The 15,473-nt window shown below is 38.0% G+C and overlaps 1 protein-coding gene across 1 annotated transcript in view; it reads left to right on the forward strand.

Annotated features, from left to right (window-relative positions):
- Positions 1–15,473, forward strand: part of SRPK2 (SRSF protein kinase 2) — a 100,956-nt gene that overhangs the window by 42,668 nt on the left and 42,815 nt on the right. The window contains exons 2-3 of the mRNA XM_010580896.1: positions 8,153–8,304; positions 15,075–15,183. Coding sequence (XP_010579198.1) covers positions 8,153–8,304; positions 15,075–15,183 — 261 coding nt within the window. The remainder of the gene's footprint in view (positions 1–8,152; positions 8,305–15,074; positions 15,184–15,473) is intronic.

Here is a 15,473-nt window from a genome sequence, read left to right on the forward strand (position 1 = left end):
ACTTTGGGTATACATTGAAACCCAAGGTTGCCTCCAAAAGGCTAGTAAGCAAGATGGCAATGAAAAATGCATTCTCTGTCTTATTGTTTGTTTGAGGTTACAGAAGTTACTGTGTTTCAGCCTGCTCTGTTCCAGGAGGGTTTTCCACTGGTGCTTTGATTGATGTTTGACAGTATGATGGTATTTTTTGAAGGAATGCTAGCAGTACCAGGAGGAATGATAATTTTGTTTGATAATGACCAGATGTAGAAACTGTGTCATGCTTGTGACATGCCAGCAGTCTCTCTTTTTATGCATGGATTTTCTAGAATTGGAAATTGTAGTATAGTTTTGCACTAGTATAAGAACACAAATAGCGCTTTTGATGTAGAGCAAAGCTGTCTCTGGAATTTCACATTAACAATTTTTTGGAGTTAGTTAAAAACATGTCTCCTTATGCTCTGTTTCCTTCTGGATTTACAGACTTTGTTTCTAAAAACAGTAAGATGACCTCTGGCATAATTAAAAATAATTATAATATTAAAATTACAAACAATTTATCATAACTATTAAAATGTAAAATTATTTGGAATTATAACCAATTTAAAGTCTTACATGAAATATGCAATATCATTTTGTTCCTTGAGCAAGAACTTCAGGGTTGTTTTGATCTTTCTTGTGTTTTTGTTGCTTGTTGTATGTGTGTGGATTTATTTAGAAAGCCTTCATTTAAGGCTGCCTTCAGTTCAAAGAGGTCACCGTTAGAAGGTACCTGTCTGATTAAGCTAAATCTGCATTTGGGAAAAAGAACAAGCAAGAGTTCCACTACTAAAGCAGACACCATTTGAGCAAATGAGAAAGAGATCCAAATAACTGAGTCCTTAAGCAATTAATAACAGCTGTAAGAGATTTCAGACTTTAAGCTCTACAGCACCTGAGAGCCTTGCCTGGGAGCATGAAAGATTTTGCCTTCTGAAACTGGAGGGGAGCATAGCTGGAGCTCATTCCAGATGGACCCACACCTACTCATAGATTTCTTAAAGCTCACATCTCTTAGGAGGTTTACAGCACACTTCTTCTGATGTTTACCCTCCCCCTGCCTCCTTTTTTTTCTTTCTCTTCAATTTGAAATTTCCCCAAAGAGCCTTTGTGAACATGTCAGGAGGTTTGTAACATTGTTAGAATACAGTTTATCCAAAATTTCATTTTAATAAATATATGGAGTCATTCAACTTCCTTTTAATTGCATTTTCTATTAGCAAAAAATTTCTGTGGGTGTGTTAATCTGAAAATCTTAAGGGGAATTTTGTTTTCCCCTCAGATTGAGGCAGTTCTTAGCTTAACCACACCAATTTCTGCCTCCCTCCCAAATTTTTTTTCATTTGATTTGCTCTGTTTTCCTTCTGAGACAATGCTCTCCTAAAAGTAGGAGAATCGAGTGCAGGTTTTAGCCGCATCCAAGGTAAAGTTCTGTTTACCTAAAAGTAGTCTTTAAGTTAATAAATCAGTAGTTCACCATGCCTACAGTACAGTGTTCATAGAGGACAAGGACTCCTGTTATATGCCTGTTCCCCATGGAAAACAGCATGAAGATTTCTTCGAGTAATCTTGTTGTATAGCAGTCTTGCTTGCAATGCATTATTGTCCATTACTTGATAATAACAATAAACCCACTTTTTTGTCTATGAGGGTTTTGGTTTTTAGTAATGGGACTCATTAATTTGTTGAGGAAAAGGAAGGAATGTCCGACGATGAAGTGACTGCATGAGGTCAGGCCCAAGGTGCATCTGTGTTTCCTCTGGGCAGGAGCAGTTGCCTGGGGAAGAGCACTGGGTTGCACCCCGATGTTCTGAGTACTTTCCCAACTCCACCGATCTCAGGCTGATGGGCTTCATGAGTCAAAGGCAGTTTCGTATTCTCTATCAGTTGATTTTTCCTTCCATGAGTTTTTCTGAGCCCTGTTTGAACTTAGATAATTTCTCCTATCCATGATATCCGAGGAAAAAAGGTGGGTTTAGTTTTTCACATCATGTTGCATGAGTAATTTCTTTTTCTTTAGATTTTTTGTCAACTTGGCTCAATTTGTGTGGGGAGAGGCAGTGAACAGTCATTTCCTATTCTCTTTCTCTGTGCCTCTCAAGATTTTATAGATCTCTGCTGTCTGTTTTCCTGGCTGAAGAGTTCTGGTATGTTCAGATGCTTCCCATATGGAAGGCATTTTGTGTGTTTAATCACCCTCGCTGGTCTTGTTTTACCCTTTCCAGAACAGAAGAATAGGAAACAACCCCACAACATCAACAACAAAAAACCTAAACGGTTCTTGCTGAATTTCTCATGGTATAATTTTCCAAGCATTATCAGGTTTTAATGTTACGGAGATTGCTTTTACTGTTGGCTGTTCCCGAGCTGGAATGTGGAGCAACATGTCTATGATGGAGAACAGTAAATTTGTCAGTAATTTTACATTTCTTAAAAGTGGGCAATTCATTTTCTGTAAGACTCCATACGGCATTTTGGCATACTTTGCTTCAGGCTCACTGTGGAGGAGAAATGCTTCAGCTTTTCTTTTGTCTTTTGCTAAAGTATTCCTTCTAAGAGCAGGTTAAAAATAGGATGTCATTGTATTTTGACTGAACTCTGCTGTAAATTTATTTTTGTCCATTTAAGAGAGAGTAATTAAAACATCCTGGCTAGTGTTTGTTAATTGTTTGTAATGCTTCTTTCAATACAATTACAAGGTTTGTCATTGTAGCCTGTGGAGATGGTCAGTTCTCTGCATACCTGCTGACAGAATAATGTCAGTCTAGAAGTGGTGTGTCATCTTCCTCTATTAATTAAGTGTTCATGCTTGGATGGTGATGAATAACATAGCAGTGGTAGACCACAGAGTACGAAGTGATTACTTCAGAAAGAAGTAAAAGAGGTTTACTGTATGCCTCTGCATGCATGTGTTACCTAATGCATGTCACTACATACAACATTTTAGGAAATAAGAGTAACAACTTGATATAATGCAGCTGTTGAATAGCTTGTTATGTTGTGATAGTTTTTGTCAATTATGTTTCTGAAAAGGAAATGGAGGTTAGCATACATATTTATTACTCACAGCTTTCTTAATGGCTGGATTTTTAATGCCAAAGATGTTTTAAAGTCCACTTTGAAGAAAAAATAATTCACATTTTAACAAACTGTACTGGAAAAATGAAATATAAGTTGAATAAAGTATATATTCATGCCATACATTGCAGAGGAAGGTATTGTTGAAACATTCATCATAGCTTATCTTTCCAATTCAATAAAAGGACTACTAAGAAATAGCAAAACTGGAGTTCTCTCATTGACTGATGTCCTACCTAACACTGAAATTGTGTATTGGCAGAAGAGCAAGCATTGGTGATGCCAGGATGAGTTATTCAAGTTCTAGGCAGAATTTAAGCCGCCAAGTCAAGTGTTGAAGACTTGATCTTTATGTATGTCCCAGAAATGTAAAAGTGAACAAAACCAAAGAACAATGCTAAGAATCCCTTGCTAAGAATCCTAAACTGAAGCAATAAAAGGCAAAATAAGCCAATAACATAGAATTAGCAGACTGATGTAACTCAGCAGCATTTCTTTCCTTCACCCTTCTTCATGTACTAGTATTTGATTGCTTCAAAAGCTGCAGGCAAAGCTAAAAGGACAAATCAAAGATCTTCCTCAGTTTAAATCAGTGTTTTGTTATTTGCAGATAAAATCATAAATAACTCCAGAAGGAAATAAAGTAGTATCTTTCCTTCCTTCCTGATGTCCACAAAGGACAGTAAGAAAACACTCCTGAATACCAAATACAACTCGGATTGGAGATGGGAAAAAAATAACCCTTTTCAAAACAAAATCAAATATAGTAGCTTGAGAGAGACTCAGAAGCAGCTCTCTTCTCTTAATCTATTTCCCTAGGAATAAATTCACATACTGGCTTTTTTGAAATCTTGGGTTGTACACTTCCTCACTCTCTTGGAGGGAGATTCTTGGTTTTCCTTGATGTTTATTTCAAAAAGAGCGACAAAATGTGTGAAATTCAATGCCAGAAATGCTTTCAGTTCTCTTTAAAGTATTATCTTTATCATGTAAAGAAATACAGCAAGTAGTTGTGCCAATTTTGTCTTTTAAGATAACAACTACAGTGGGTTTTTGAACTTACGACCCTTGTATTGCCCTAGCCTACCCTAGGTTTTGCTATATTTGTACTGTCTTACGTGACCAAAATAGTAACACGGAAACTTGTGGTCAGAACAAAGTAAAATGATGGTACCATCCAAAATAAGGAGTCCAATCACTGGTAGATGTGTCTTGTGTTACCTGGCACACTGCTTTCAGATATATTGATGAAGTGCAGGCTGTTTTACTATGCTTTATTTTTCTTGCTCATCATTAGCATTATTAGTTTTTAAGTGTTCATAGTGGGATTGAGTGCACGCTCAGCAAGTTTGCCGACAACACCAAGCTGTGTGGTGCGGTCAACACACTGTGGGGAAGGGATGCCATCCAGAGGGACCCTGACAGGCTTGAAAGGTGGGCCCATGTGAACCTCATGAAGTTCAGCAAGGCCAAGCGCAAGGTCCTGCACATGGGTCAGGCCAATCCCAAGCACAAATACAGGCTGGGCAATCAGTGGATTGAGAACAGCCCTGCAGAGAAGGACTTGGGGCTGTTGGTTGACGAGAAGCTCAACATGACCCAGCAACGTGCCTTTGCAGCCCAGAAAGCCAACCGTATCCTGGGCTGCATCAAAAGAAGCATAACCAGCAGGTCAAGGGAGATGATTCTTCTCCCCTACTCCACTCTGGTGAGACCCCACCTGGAGTACTGCGTTCAGCTCTGGAGCCCCCAACATAAGAAGGACATGGACCTGTTGGAGTGAGTCCAGAGGAGGGCCAGGAAGATGATCAGAGGGCAGGAGCACCTCTCCTATGAAGACAGGCTGAGAGAGTTGAGGTTGTTCAGCCTGGAGAAGAGAAGGTTCCAGGGAGACCTTCTAGCAGCCTTCCAGTACTTAAGGGGGCCTACAGGAAAGATGGGGAGGGACTTTTTACAAGGGCCTGTAGTGATAGGACAAGGGGTAATGGCTTTAAAGTGAAAGAGGGTAGATTTAGATTAGATGTAAGGAAGAAGTTCTTCACTGTGGGAGTGGTGAGGCACTAGCAGAGGTTGCCCAGAGAGGACGTGGATGCCCCATCCCTGGAAGTGTTCAAGGCCGGGTTGGATGGGGCTTTGAGCAACCTGGTCTAGTGGAAGGTGTCCCTGCCCATGGCAGGGGGGTTGGAACTAGATGACCTTTAAGGTCCCTTCCAATCCAAACCATTCTGTGATTTTTGATCTGTCTATCCAGAATGGTCTTCTGCCCAGCAGATGAGGTTACAAGGTTTGTAATGCAGATCCTTATACTATGATTTGTTTGATTAAAGCTTTCTGCCAACATCAGAGTGGGCATGGGGGCCGTCAGCTTGCTGACACTGTTACTGAAATCTGGAATAAAAGTCCTTAACAGCAATGAGAAGTTAAGAAGCAGGCACTCCTTTATTGCAGCGCTGGGCACACGGGGGATCGCTCCACCTATCGTGTGCACCTGTCTAGTCTATCTGTGCAGGTTAAATATACACCTTTTATACATATTCACTGAATTTCTGGAAAATGTTATACATAATCATTAACTTTCTGATAAATCATTAGGATATGTAAATGTCTCTTCATGCTGGTGCAGTGTAGGTCTCTGGTGGTCTTCTGTAGTCTTCCTCACTTGTCCACTTCTTGACCTCTCTTAGATGATTCTGCACAGTATGATTCTCACCATCATCTATATTAGTTTACATAAAAATGCATACTATGTCTATTCTTAAATGTAACCTTTCTAATAACTGGTCCTTCAGTCACACCATCTTATTAATATTCTTATGTTAAAACAATCATTGGTTAATCTCACTTAACTCTACTGATTAGAATCCTTGATAATTAGATCGAGGTGGGAAGGGTAAGGGCTTTCCAAGCAGCAAACTGGTGTCCATAACAGTTTCCTTCATTTCCTAAAACAAAACACTACAAATCAACAAATCTTTGTCAAAGTTTCGGTGGTTAACTGATTTTAGACAATACTTGAATTCTTATGGTTACACATAGTACATTTTCTAAAGTTCCTAAGTTCCTATGACTACATTTCAAACTTAACACTCCCATACCTATGCTTCACAATTTTCTACTTCTTAATCAAACCAAACTCTTTTATGTGATTAAATTTTGATTTCTTTACCAGAATATTTGCAACAACACCAGGAAACCTGGCTGTTGGAGGGCCATTAATCTAATGTGTAGTAAGATTAACTGGTCAGAGAATGTGCTGTACCTTCCATTTGCTGTATCAATTTACTTTCCTCGCAGTGTACAATATAGAGACATCTGTTGAGAACAAAAGAGGAAAGATAAAGGCAAAAAAGCGCATAATTTATGTAAGTAGGAGCACAGGCAAATGTATTTAATGTTTATCCTACAAATGGATCCCTTCTCTCTCTTCCATTCTGTGCTAAGCTTTATGTGGTTAAAAATTACATAAATGTATTTATTTGGGTAGGTTTCTTATTGTAGCTTAAACCATTATTCCTTTTTAAATCTGACCATTTACTGAACGAATAGAAGAATGTTATTATCTGAAAGGAGTAACAGGCAGATAAATTTGGTATGCATGCAACTTCCAGTGATGTCCTTTAAAGCAAAGGCATAATAGCAGCTGCTGTGCAGGCAGTGCATGTTGCCAGTGGAATTTATTTCTGACCAACTGTGTACTCTTTGACTCCAAATGCTCTGTCTGTATTGAAGAATTGCAGTGTATAAAAAGAAAAAGTGTTGGGGGAATTATAAGGAGGAGGACTATATGAGTAGGATAAACATAAATACAGTTTTTACTCATGATCGAGGAAGTATTCGAATCTAAGTTTTAGGAGCTGAAAAACTAGTAAATTACAGATTTCTGTTTTCTTAATTGTATGAATGCCAAAATACTGTTAATATGGTGTTTTTCAGATGGCTTACATTTGAAGTAGATATAAATGCAAATTATAGCAGCTTTTGATGGCACAAATGCTTTAAGTTACTTTGCAAATGTATTTTGCAAGTATGTTATTTGGCAAACATATATATTTTTTTAATTTGTACGAAGTACGAATACAAATAATAACAGCATCGACCTGTTTGGAGAACGTTTTCTTAATTATTTGTCCAACAGGTGTGCCTCAACCCTGGATTTCATTTTTTATGTGTGTTGAAAATACTCAGAATTTTGAAATGTGAGTAATTTGTAGGTGTTCAGAAATACCAAGTATAGCCTTTCTCTGAATACGATATAAAACTTATTTCTGGGTTGTTTTGTTGTTGTTGGTTTTTTTGTTTGTTTGTTTTCTTTCCTAAACTGGAGATGCAAGACAGTCAGAAAAACATTTCTTGGTTGGTGGTGTTGGGTTTTGATTGTTTTGGGTGTATTTTTGTTTTGTTTTGGGTTGTTTGTCCCGGTCCCCGTCCCCGTCCCCCCCCCAATTAAAGCATGCTGTGTGTGTTCTGGGGGTGCATCATAGGCTACCTAGGAAGATTAATTTTTCTCTCTTACTTCCTGATAGCTGTTTTCAGTATTCTGTATACTGATACAGCTTTCCATAGTCTTGGCAGCAGCTAGAGATGAGAAGTGCATTAAGTCATCTGGTTTGGGTCAGTGTCACTAGAAGATTGTTTCTTGCTGTGTATTAATGAGATCTTTCTTCCTTTAACTAGCAGGCAGGAGCTTTTGAGTAACCTGATATTCTCTAAAAAATACTTGTTCTCAATCATGCTCAAGAAGATAGGTCTAACATCTCGTTTGCTCATTAGGAATCCTAAAAGCTTGTCTGTATCTGGTTATATTCTTTACATATCTTTTGCAAGCTGTTCCAGCGAGTAAGTCCAAATAGACTCGAGACCTGCTTTTGGTCTGGTTGGGTGCATCTCTGTCCATGCCTCCCTAGGGTCCCACAGGTGATATGAAAGATGACAGTGAGAACATAAGTGAGACAAGCTTCACTGGCATTTCCCAAGGCATTTTTTCCTCCCCTCTGAAGGGTTGGGTTACCCCTGTGAGGAATCTCTTTACTAAGTGTGCTCTCTCTTTCATTTCCAGGCCAGAGCCTCAACAGAAAGCTCCCTCTGCACCTCCGCCTCCACCCCCGCCCCCACCTCCGCCCCTGCCAGAGCCCACCCCGCCAGAGCCAGAGGAGGAGATTTTAGGGTCTGATGATGAGGAGCAAGAGGATCCTGCAGATTACTGTAAAGGTGTGTGCATTCAGCAGTGTCGATGAGGGTAAACTTTGTCATGCAAGTCTTAACACTGGTTCTATGGAGGTTTTTAAAGACCTGATCTTTAATTACAGTATTTGCTTATACAAGAACTACGAACAACTGCTCATTACAGGTCCAGATGCACAACTGTCTTCAGCTTTACTTTTTCACTTAGCTTATTTATACATTTTGCTATAAAATATGAATATTGCATCCTTGTTTTCTTCCTGATGTCCTAGTTGTAAGAATGGAGAAGAAATTTTTCTTGATTGATGTTAGTTGTAGGAGAAACAAAACTACCCACACCAAAATAAACAACCCCTGACACACTCCGAAAGGTTCTAAAATGCCTTGATGCCTTTAACAACATTAACTACATTTAGTTTTTAATCTAGATCTTTTTTTCCTGTTCTTCTCTCATCTGCACCAGCCCAAGAAGTTACATGCTGCTTTTTCGCATGTTGTCTTTTAGAGCCCTCAGCATTGTCTGAGGCTCTCTACATCTTCATTTTAGCTCTTGATTTCCTTAATATTTGTAGTTGCTTGTATTAATTTTTTAAGTAGCGTTAAATGCATAAAAACATGTGACTGCAGTACAACAGTGTCAATACTCAAGTTTGTTTTAATGTCACTGCTACAGTTGCAAGTCTGTTCCCATTAGGGTAAAATGTAGTGTTCTTATATGAAAAATCATAAATAACAGGTCTCTCAACTTTGGGTTATCTATCATAGTAGATTTCAAGGATATAAGGATATATGTACTTTAGGAAACATCAAAATTTTATCACTTCAGATTAATGTTTTTGAACAGCCAAAAAGCACTGAACACATTGACTATGCCTGATACTCTGTATTCCTCATGTCAAGAAACACTTTCTGTGTCAAATATGATGTCTTCTTAATCAGAAGTTTCTATGTAAGCCTGGAGATGTGCTATTTTAAGAATCCCCTCTCCCAGCCTGGAGCAAGTTGGTTTGTATTTTCATATTTAACAATTGAAAGTCACTATTTCATTTTGGTGTAAGAAGTTTTATTAATGTGATACTTCAAACGTTTAATTGGTTTACAGATACCAATAGTGAAAACCAAACAGTAAACTCAAACTAAATGTTGAAGTCTGCAACAGGGAAAAGAAAAACATATTGCTAAAGCATGCTTGTATTTTTTAAAAAATTATTTCTGTTCCAGCATTTTTGTTCCTTAAGATAACTCTTTTGGTGTCTGTAACATCTTCCATCAGTGAGTAAGGATTTGTTGTTTAAACATCTGTTTACTTATAAACATCTGTATTTCCTTGAGATTAAGTGTTTCAAGGCCCCCACTTAATTCTTCCCTGAAGGGCTGCATTTAATTTCAAACAATCCATTGTTGTCTGTGTTCCAGTATCTCTTGCAAAATGTCACCATCTGGAGAAGCTAGATCACAAAACAAACAAACAAAAATGGTCGAAAAATAAGTTTACCAGCCTCCTTATGAGTTACCTGTTTAACTAGAGTCTCTGTGACTATAGCAGGTCAGTAGTGAGATTTGTATGTTTTTAAAATGAACTACATGTTACACTAAGAATACTTGCAGCTTTCCTGAAAAATTAAAGGGAACTTAAAGGTTCTTCTGAATTCTTCTGGTCTTGAAGTTCTGAACTGATGGAAGTATATTAAAGATGGTTCAAGCTTTGGTTAATTTGGATGTCATAATCATTATTTGTTTCCGCGAGAACAGTGCTTTTGTTGCTCCAGTAGATGATTTACCCATTTTCTGACCATAATTTCCTGTAAGACTGATTGGTACGTTTCCTTCTTTTAGTCTGCTGGAGTTGAAGTGAAGGGAAGGTCACCATAAGAATCTGAACTGAATGGCCAGATTGGGATGATCTGGGGCCATACAGACTTTCTGTTTGTTTATTTTATATTCAGTATGGGGAATGAATAAGTTATTTGGGAAAGAATTCCAGGGATAGCTCTTAGAAACATTATTTCCATTTTTTTTGAGAGGTTTTTCATTAGTTTGAATACGTTTTTCTGGTTTGGGTAATCTTACCCGTATTTACAGAGTGGAAGATAAATATTTGGAAATTATCATTTATTACTGGATTGTCTCTCTTCTTCCTAATTTTATATGCAAAATGGCAATCTCCCAGGATTCTTGAGTGAGGCACAGAGCATACTTCATCTATTCCCCACCCCAATCTGAAGTTTCACAGGAAGACAATTTTTATGAGGGTGTATATAATTAATTTTTTAAATGAGTTCAACTTTTCACCTGTTAACTGTACTTCCCATTGCCAGGGTATTTTTGTTACTGATTTTTTTTTTTTTTTTTTAAGGATATGTTACTATATTTCTGGGCTCACGTCTTAGCCACATTACATGGTGGTTACTAATAGTATTTTTAATCAGGAAATTGCATTAGTTTGAAGTAGCACCTGATGTGAAAGAGACAACTAACAGCCATAGGTGTAAAGCAGACTAACCTCTCTTCCCCAGGGGCTTTCTCCAGGGCCTGTTTAAATCTGTGAAATGACTTCTGTTGGTGTCCCTGAATTTACATTAAATGCTTTTCAAATCTTTAAGGAATGGAAATATCAAAAGTCCAACTATGTGTTTTTTCAAGGGGTACTTAGACACTGAAGCTAGTTTTTCTAAATTTCTGAAAAGCCTTGAAACACTTGGAGACTTTTTTCAAGAGCCTGTTGTGTCATGGATGTAATTGGAATTCTTTGCTTCTCTGATCATCTGCTTTGTCCCCTGGAGATGTCTCCCATTCATCCAGTTCACAAAGGGAATAATTCCCTATACAAGCATAGAACTAGCCAGCTACAATTACCAATACATTCAGGAGACATTTAGGAATAATGATCTCATTTTTCTGACCCTCTTTCTTGAGTGCATGTAGCTAGCTAGCTATCTGTGAGAGACACTTTTTTTTCTTTGTGCTGCAGTGAATAGCACAACAATTTTTTTTTGTTATTACATTATCAGCAGTGCCACTTATACATTGTGTATTTTCAAAGACCAATATTGTTTTTCCAAAAGTACATCATTATTCTCAACCCGTTAATTTTGCATAGATGCTTTCTTGTTACTACTGTATAGAAATATTTTCTGTATCATGAAGAACTTAAGTAATTACATTCATCATAGGATGACACAAGTTTTTAAAATGCATTTAACTAAGCATGTTGTTACCTGGTTGTCCACAACCTGTAAATGGGTATGTTGCTGACACGAATAATCAGGGAGTAACATGTACAGGAACGGTAATCGATTATTTCCAAAACTGCTCCTGTTATGGCTTAGGACAGTAGAAAGTATCTTGTGAAGTATATATACTCAGAGAATATGCTACCACTATTGGTATCTGTAGCATATGCTGGTGTATTGCTATAATTAGTTAATGACAGTGCTGTAGGGACCAAAATAACGCGGCTTTTACGTATATAGTATTGTTATTCTTGCAATATGTAGATTTTACTAAAACAACTTACCAACCCCCAGTTTATTAACTTGACTTCAGTGTCTTTGACTGACTTCCTGTGTTGGGTGTTCTCTCTCCTGTCTGTGATGGGAAGAAACTATCCCAAGTTGTTGATTATTTTTGACCCTTTGGACCCTTTGAAGCAGAAGTATGCCAAAAGCTATCTGCAGAGAGGCAGACTTACAAGGCACTTGTTTACCTGAACTATTCTTAGAAACATGTTTATCTGTATTTAAATTCTTCATCACTGAGTGTTATGCTGTTAACATGTTAAAAAAGCAAATATTTTGTTTAGTGCAAAAAAAATTACTTCTGGACATTGTTTTATATATCTGAAGGCTCACTAACACCCCTCTGGCAGTACAAAAAGCTGCATAAATTGTGAGTGTTTCTATATACATCTGAAGCCATATAACTGTTAAGGAATGATTTAATAGGACTAGATATTTAGGGAAGTTGTAAAACATTTTATGTCAGGTATGTTTTATGTAATTCTTGCTGTCAGGTCAGCAGACTTGATTCACTTCACAAATGCAAACTCTTTCAGTAATGGAGAGGTAGAATTGCTGTATGTTCTTTTAATCGTCCACCCACATCCATCACTTCATCATCCTGGATAGAGTTTTGTGGAAAGAACTGACCAAAGAGTAATAACTTTATTTTTTAAACCAGTCAATAGCTGTCTTAAAATAAGATAATATTTATTCATATTTTAAAATATTTTCATCAGCTGTTACTGCAAGGATGATTAAATAGACAATCGAATTAAAGTTTAGTTTTGTTTTTAATGTTTCTATCAGTATGGATTTGTATGTGTTCGTTTATTCAGCAAAATTTATATAATAATGAAGCTTCAATAGACTTGGGCTTCATTTGTAGCTGATACTGTTTCTTTTTGCAAATGAAGTGGACAGCATAATAGTCAACACTTAGTAGGTCTGTGTCCCCCATCCTTTTCTGGAGTGTAAATCTAGTCCGGTGTTCCAAAAGTTAATTCTTTTTCGTTGGAAAGTAAGAAGTTCCCGCTTGGCAGAGCTGTGCATTCTTACTGAGGTTGACACAGTTCTGCAGTGGAAATGAAGGTAGCTTTTTAGGTTGCTAGGTGAGTTGTCCTGGCAGCTTTTCACGAACATTTTCTCCCCAGTGATGGAGGGGAGGGGAGGTCTTCCCCCAAGGGGGAGTCCTGGGACTTAGTCCTAGTATGGGTCCATATGTCTTGGTCCTCCTGCAATGCCCTGTTACTGCACCTGAACTAGGGCCTTTGTTTTCCTTTGCCCTTTTTTAACTGAAAATGTTGGTGTCTGTATACCTAAAGTTGTGAAGTGCAATGCCGTGTGTGATAGTAAGTATATAATTCTCACGGGTTAAAAGTTTAAAGGTTGTTCTCATATCTGGGTCTTCATAGATTTGTGCAAAATTTTAATGGAAAAGACGAAACTTCAACACCTTACTGCTAGGCTGGGAGAGCTGAGACTGCGCTCTCTGTGTCTGTCCGTGCTACCTATGCACATCAGACTCATTTCTGTGCTTGTGAACATGCTTGACCCTCTGCGGTGGTATAAACTGCCAGGCAGGTGGGCAGGGAGGTGCGTGAAGTCAGTGCTGTATATAGCCGAGACTTGCTCTGCCCATCCGAAGCTGTTTGTTGCTGTCGCTTGGTTCAGACCGGCCCCTGCCGAGACGGGTACTTGTGAGTGCTGCTTCCCTGATGCTCTGGCCTGAGCTGTTGGAGTCTCTGCCAGCAGTATGACGTGCGGGAGCCTGGGCAGCTGCAGCCCTGTCGGATGGGTCAGCTTTTGGTTGAGGCTGTGAGCAAACCACCGACTGTCTGCTAAGTTTGAAGTTACGCCTCACAATACAAATACCAAAACTGTGCGTGTTTTAGAGTTTCAGTTTAGACATACCAACATCTAAAGCAATACATTATTCAGGCTTTTTCATTCTGTTGAATATATAATCTTTATAGTGCTATTGTACAGTTGCGTTAAATTTATTAATCTGCTCTGGAAGCTGTTGAGAAAAATTCACAAACTCTTGAACTTCTTGTAAGGCAAATGATGTTATTGGCAAAGAAAGGATATAAATATATCCAGATTTGATATCGCTGTTCCACAGATAAAAAGGAGGTAAGAGAGAAGTCCCTGTTTTAAATCCAAGGAATTAAGCGATAAGTTCAACGTTGTTGTCTTACCTGGGCACCAGTTCTAACAAGATTTTCACAGGATTTCAAAACAAATATAGCAACTTGGAGAAAGTAGTCTGAGGTTTTCCTAATTTTAAGTGGAATAGTCAGTAACTGACGATCCTGCCAAAGGACAGTTGGGCATGACATCGTGAAGGACCAGAAAGAGCCGAAGAATTGATTCCTTGACAGCTGCTCTGAGTCTGATGCTGGTGATGTCCTAGAGGGTTGCATGGTGCAGCTGCATTATTTTTTTGCAATTTAGGCAATCCAGTTAGCGGATGTTATTCTTAGTGTGTTAAGGTCTGAATAATAATCTTGTGTGATCACTGTCTTCCCTGTCTTTGACTGGGAGGAAGAATGCCTCTTTAAATATGAAGGAAATAAAAAGCTTCATTACACCTCTTCACACTGCCTAGAAAGCTGAGCTCCAGCCTGCTTTGTCCTCTTCACCTTTCTGCCTAAAGGGGCTTTTGAGGAGCTGTGTAGTGGTGTAAGTTAGGACTGCAGACTTTGGTAATTAAAAAGCAGTTCAGGCAAAGCCCGTAGCTGCCTGCTCTCTCTTCTTCCTCGCTGTAAAAACCTCAGACATAAGAAAAATGCATTGCTGCTGTGGGTCAGGAGCCAAGCAGAAGAGCATCAATAAAGTCTGCGTTGTTCTTAACATTTTCTCAGGAAGTATTTTATTGCTGCCTTTATTAGTAGAAAGCAAATGGGGATTAAAACAGTCACTGTTTCTGCAATCATGCAAAATATCTTGACTGGAGAAGCTTCAAATATGATAAAGAAATAATGTAGATCTTTTCTGTACTCTGCGAAGTGGAAGATAAGCCTAGAGAAATAGAGAACAGATGGTAATATTACCACAAATAAAAGCCATAAGAGAGAAGGGTAAATAAACTCTACAGTAGTTACAGGACATGAGTTTTTTCCCTCCAGGCCTAGTAAGGCAGATTTTTTAACATTAGATTAAAATTTTCTTTAGATTTCCTATTTATAGTACAGGACAATTTGAAGAGGAAAATTTATACTACAAGAATTACTTTAAAACGTGGGAATTATTGTTTGTTTTCTGAATATTTTTTCTTTACTCGTTTTTTCATGAAAGGAGGCTATCATCCAGTGAAAATTGGTGATCTTTTCAATGGCCGGTATCATGTTATTAGAAAGTTAGGATGGGGACACTTCTCTACAGTCTGGCTATGCTGGGATATGCAGTAAGAAAACTATTTCTTTCCATTCACTTTTTTCTTAATATGTTACTTAATTTTGGTTGCAGTAACTTTAATTTTACATGCATGATAAAGTTAAGTAAAAGTTTGCTATCTTTTTATGCAGAAAGATGTCTGCAGTCTTATTTTGCTCTTGGTTAAGGGTGTAGTTTATAAAAGTTCTCAGAAATAAGTATAATTCTGTTTTCTTTGACAAATTAGCTTTGGTTATATTGAATTTGCATGTTGTCTTGAACATGCAAGAGTAAGCTAATGTTTTTATTTCTGTTGTATCT

The sequence above is a fragment of the Haliaeetus leucocephalus genome, unplaced genomic scaffold (genome assembly GCF_000737465.1).
Source record: "Haliaeetus leucocephalus isolate CR32 unplaced genomic scaffold, Haliaeetus_leucocephalus-4.0 Scaffold751, whole genome shotgun sequence".
In the NCBI taxonomy this organism is placed as follows: domain Eukaryota; kingdom Metazoa; phylum Chordata; class Aves; order Accipitriformes; family Accipitridae; genus Haliaeetus; species Haliaeetus leucocephalus.